The sequence below is a fragment of the Triticum aestivum genome, chromosome 7B (assembly GCF_018294505.1).
Source record: "Triticum aestivum cultivar Chinese Spring chromosome 7B, IWGSC CS RefSeq v2.1, whole genome shotgun sequence".
Taxonomy (NCBI): domain Eukaryota; kingdom Viridiplantae; phylum Streptophyta; class Magnoliopsida; order Poales; family Poaceae; genus Triticum; species Triticum aestivum.
The window spans coordinates 669552321-669557918 of NC_057813.1; the positions used below are offsets into that span (position 1 = coordinate 669552321).

The following is a 5598-nucleotide window of genomic DNA, read 5'->3' on the forward strand; positions in this document are numbered from 1 at the left end:
TACAAGTAAAGCTGACTCATCCAGCTCTGGATAAGATTTGCTCTCATTGTCTTCGCTCGAAGATATAGGATTTGGTTGAGCATCACATCAGTCGCTCTGACTTTGTTCACTTGGACCCCACTTAACAGTACGGTGGTTCATATGACTCAACAAAGAAGAAAAGGAAATTACGAAACAACTATGTCTTCGCACTCCATGGTCTTCATGCGATGTCTTCTAATGTCACAGTCTTCAATGTGAATGTCTTCACAGACCACCATTATCTTCAATGTCTTCACCATATTTTTAGGGGTCATCTCTGGTAGGTAAACTGAATCAATATGGGACTACTACCTGTGTTATTCTGCAAAATCTCACAAACACATTAGTCCCTCAACCAAGTTTGTCGTCAAAACTCCAAAACCAACTAGGGGGTGGCACTAGATGCACTTACAAGTAGCAAAGCTCGCGGTACATCAAGATCGTGCCAAATCGAGAACACGAGAGTATCATGTCACATATTTTGATTACATGTGATGTTCATCTTTTATGCATCTTATTTTTCTTAGTACGGCGGTAGCATTATAAGATGGTCCCTTAACAAAATTTCAAGGTATACGTGGTCTCCCTGAGTATGCACCGTTGTGACAGTTCGTCGTGCTGAGACACCACGTGATGATCGGGTGTGATAGGCTCTATGTTCACATACAGCGGGTGCAAGACAGTTTTGCACATGCAGAATACTCAGGTTAAACTTGACCAGTCTGGCATGTACAGACACGGCCTCGGAGCACTGGAGACCGAAAGGTCAAACATGAATCATATAGTAGATATGATCAACATAGAGATGTTCATCATTGAAAACTACTCCACCTCACGTGATGATCGGACATGGTTTAGTTGATTTGGATCACTTATCATTTAGATGACTTGAGGAATGTCTATCTAAATGGGAGTTCTTAAGTAATTTGATTAATTGAACTTAATTTATCATGAACATAGTCTTAATAGTTTTTGCATATCTATGTTGTAGATCAATGATCCGTATTACCGTTTCCTTGAATTTTAATGTGTTTCTAGAGAAGGCTAAGTTGAAAGATGATCTTTTTCAACAACCTCTACTTTCGAGTCTTCACCAACAAGACCGTCTAGTTGGTGTGAACTGCAGGACGATCTCAGTTTGCTAGTCCTCCATGCGACCATGAGCAATGCAAACCCAGCAATATACTCCATCATCATCCCATAAATTTTTAACTTTATCAGATTGCAAATGCCGCCTACATAATTCCACTTTTAGCTTAGCAGCCATCGCCGCCAACGTTCCAGTGTTTCACCATCTCCTGAAATTTAATCAAGCAGTAATGTATGCTCATAATACGACTCGTTAACGAAACATGTTCAACATCACGCCAGATAGCAAACAAATTCAGGTTCAAATCACTTGAGTTTGATGAGTATATATATATAGCCAGAGCTAAATCACCAAGTTTGATGACTTTGCGCGAAATTACTGTTTCTTTTCAGATAGAAAAATCTCTACCGCCTATTGGGAAGAAAATGTTGTCCACCATTCAAGTTTACATCCAATCATTTAAATCACAGAACAGACGCAGGAACTGCAGCACTAGTAAAGTATACAGGACCAGGAGAGGCCCAGCAGCGGCATTATTATTCTCCCTCCACAGTTGGGCCTGAACAGAAGAGAGGCAATCCTTCCCTCGCAAACATCCAGTTTCTTCTCGTTATTTCTGGGACTCTGGCACCGGCGGACAACTAAGTACAGAAAAAATATGAGGAGCATTGACAGTTTCGTTTGCTTATAATCTCTTCAAACTCTTCTTCCTCGCATCCATCTTCTTCTTATCGACGGGGACTTTCACGGCCAGTGGCCCGTCCTTCCTGGGCGCTGCCGATGCTCCACCTGAGACAGCAGAAGGGGCAGCATTCCGATCCTGCGAATTCGGGCCAAATGCTTTTGTGCCGGTAGAGGTAGATATTGGCGCAAGAACAGTATGAGGCTGGCCCTTATTCAGAGCTGCCGTTGACTCAGAGATAGCTCCACTCTTGGACTTATTCTTGGGTCTGAGAGCATGGATACTGGTATATAGCCTGCATATGGAGCACAATGGCAAGATCAGTAACTAGCTAGAGCCGCACCAGATGTTTCGGTGAGAGGTCTGGTCTAACTTGCCACAAATGGTAGCAGTGGCATTCTAGGTGTTCGCATTGTTTGAATACACAATCCTAGTGCAATTTTGACCAATAAGTTGACAAAATGAAGTTGAAGATTACTGACCTTGCATGCCGTGCATACTCCTCGTAGTTCTCAAGCAGCAACTTCCCAGCTTGCTCATTGAGGGCAGATTCAGGAAATGGCTCAATCAGGAGGCATCTCACTACCTGTCAGCAAGCAATTTGTAGTAAGTCCACCACATCCTACGCAGGCAGTTCAAACTCCTTCCATAACCAAATACTAGAAAATGCTTACAAAACAAATCATGCACTACTCCAAAAACATGGGCTGTTGTGTGTTGGACTTGAAGCTTACCAGCAGAACATGCCTTAATCCAAGGCTAGGATTCCAATCCTTCTTCAATGTGTTAACACATATCTCACCGCTAGTTGCAATGTTTGGATGAAAAATTTTAGTCGTGAAAAATCCTGCAGAAACAAGGCCAACAGACTTTCAACTAATGCTCTACTTCAGGAACTAAACTAATGTATGGATGACAATGGAAGTCTGACAAGATGTCTACCTTTTGGAGGTGACTGAGGGAAGTCACGAGATAATATTAGCTTCATCCGGAATATTCCATTCTCATATGGAGTTCCAGCTGTACATGCCCAGGTTCAGGTTTAATAAGAATACAACATCAGAAAGTGCCCAGGTTCAGGTTTAATAAGAATACAATATCAGAAAGTAGTGTAATAGGAAAGAAACGCTGCGTTAGGACTTGATGTTCTTTTTAATGTACAAAGCCAGAAACCCAGCAAGCTCCATCAGATACTTGACTAGTGATGAATAAAAAATGTGAAGGAAAGACAAGAATAGATAAAGGCACCATCATGCAAGTAGCAGAGCATTAGCACATAACTTATTACTGCAAAGCACACAAGACGGGAGGTGTAAAGCAATGTATTATATCCTGACAGAATCTTACCAGGGCCCTCAATATCAGCAAAAATAGTGGCGAAGTCATCGTCATTAACAATAACTTTGATCCCTTCTGGAGGTGAGTCGTCAAGATTCTTCAGTTCTTTAGCCAATTGCCTGATGACGGTTGGTGGGAGGTTCTCGTTGGTCGCCTTCAGTGACATGAATAGACCATTAGAATCATGGAAGACAGCATATAACTCTTTCTCATATATGTTCTCTTGAACACTCAAATCTGAAAAAAGTTATCTCACCATGGAAGCCATAATAGCAGACAGCTTTAAGGTGCTCGCTTGCTGCTGACTTATTTTTGGATGTACCCTTTAATGACAACAAAGCCTCAGGACTATGCAAAATTTGTGATCACCAAATTGAACCTACAAGAAAAAGCATGTAGGAGATTAGATAGAATGAATAGATAAAATGTTCTGCTTTCGTAACGGCATATCTTGGTAAGAAAAAGGAGCACCTTACTTGAACTGTATTACTACAATTATTGTTGTGTGGATGTCCATAAACTTACCAAACATCATCTCAAACATTCAGATTACGAACAACCGCTATAAGTAACGATTTAATGCCACCACATGATATATGACTAATGCCTGCAAGTGATGATTTATGCCCCAAGTTATTGCAGTAGTCTACGAAGATGCCATTTATGCAGCCTACTTTATTCTCTCTAACTATCATGCCCGTTTGAACACAGAAAAAATTTATTCCAGTTCGATAAAAAACTCGACCAACAAGCACTAGCATCCGTGGCCTTTTTATATTTATTAAAAGAGACAACTGAGCACCACGGGGAGTACATGCCTCGAACCCGGGTGGGCTGAGTGAGCACAGAGGCTGTTAGCCAACCGCGCCACCATCAGTTCTTAATGATTCCAACTACAAATATCACCTTTTATCCATTATTCCTGTCACCGTATATATGCAAGTAAGCATGTGCTCGCACGCGCTAGGCGCACGTGTGGACGATATGCCAGTAACTTAATGCTGCTAAACGATGGTTCTGCACGTGCAAATGGAACATCAGTAACTTAATGCTGCTAAACATCGGTGCTGCACGTGTGAATGATACATTGGTAACTTCATGCTGTTATCATAAGTGTGTCAATTTAATACAGAGATATTTGAATTTATTCAAAAAGGAACCATCAACTTCTGCACCCCCTGTTTTCCCCGCCATCCGTACACGTCGCCATGACGGCGCGCGCCACACCCCCTTCCCGCCAATGTGCTATCCTTCACGCGACTCCAGACACAAGAACACACGACGATTGCCACATCCAGGGGCTGTTGCCATTTGATCTTGTGTTCCTGCATGATCACAGGACCCAGATGGACCTTCCTAATTCCTAACAAACAACACAGGCGTTGTGCATCTACTCGGCGTACAAGAACAAGGACGACAACGGAACGCCCCACCCAGAATTCACTGAGATGTCTCCGCTAATGAACGAGATCGGATCGGATTAGATACAAGACCAATCGGTCCGAGCAGGAAACCAGCGTCTCCTACCCACCCTACCACCACCAGGACGCGAAGTGAAACACCAGCGTGGAACCGAACGACACATCCATCCTGCAAGGCAACTCGACTTCTCATCGCTTACCGGGTACCGGACAAGGCGTCGGAGGAGAGCGCCGCTGGCCGGATCCGCCACGGGGGGGTCGGGAAGGGGTCGGTCGGCCGGGTGCCGCGGCGGGGAGGGGAGGGGAGAGGGCGAGCGGTTGAGACGGTGGGGAGGGCTTGGGGGGAGGATTGCGGCGAGGAGCGGCCGGCGGCGGTGGGGTGCTCGTCGGCGGGGGAAACCCTAGGCTTCCGATTTGGGGGAGGCGGGGCTGGGAGGGGGGAGAAGGAGGCAAGTTAAAAAGTGATTGGGATTTGAGAGGGACTCGACAGCCGACCGGGATAGATACGACCGTTGACGTCTTGTGGGCCCCGACCGGGCTGGCCCAGGAGCCCGTGCGTGTCCCGGCCCGTCTCTGCCGTTCGAGGGCCAGGACCCACGAGCACGAGGGACTGTGCTAAAAAAACGAGCACGAGGGATTTTTCTTCTTAAAAAAAACGAGCACGAGGGACTGGGCGTCACGTCGCCGGCCAAAGCATTTTTGAACAGCGTGAGGGGTTGGCATTTGCGAAAGTTGCAAGTTTTAATATCTGGCTCGGTATCTTAAAGGTGCTTACAGGGGTAGCGTGCGTGCATGTGTGCATTCATAGAGGTGAGTTTATATGCGTGTATGTGAGCATCTGCAATTGTATTGTGTTAAAAAAAACACCCGCCCTTGGTACTTCACCTAGGCAGTTTTCCAAAGCCTTTCGAAAGTTTTCCGACCTCTTATCCACCAGAAGATTTGTTACCCTAACCCAAGTTTGAATAGTGTTAAACACCATCTCGGACGGACTTGTGTTTCCATCATTATCTTTCAACATGCTTCAGACCCCTTCGTTGTTGTAG

The 5598-nt window shown here is 44.9% G+C and overlaps 1 protein-coding gene across 1 annotated transcript; it reads right to left on the reverse strand.

Moving 5' to 3' along the window:
- Nucleotides 1-1420: 1420 nt before the first annotated feature.
- On the reverse strand, nucleotides 1421-5027 carry LOC123159993 (ubiquitin-conjugating enzyme E2 22). Its single transcript, XM_044577799.1, has 7 exons — nucleotides 4753-5027; nucleotides 3388-3510; nucleotides 3141-3285; nucleotides 2736-2813; nucleotides 2528-2640; nucleotides 2276-2379; nucleotides 1421-2088 (listed from the first exon to the last, which is right to left on the reverse strand). Exons 2-7 carry the CDS (start codon nucleotides 3397-3399, stop codon nucleotides 1797-1799), a joined length of 744 nt encoding a protein of 247 aa, XP_044433734.1. The 5' UTR covers nucleotides 3400-3510; nucleotides 4753-5027; the 3' UTR covers nucleotides 1421-1796.
- Nucleotides 5028-5598: the final 571 nt, after the last annotated feature.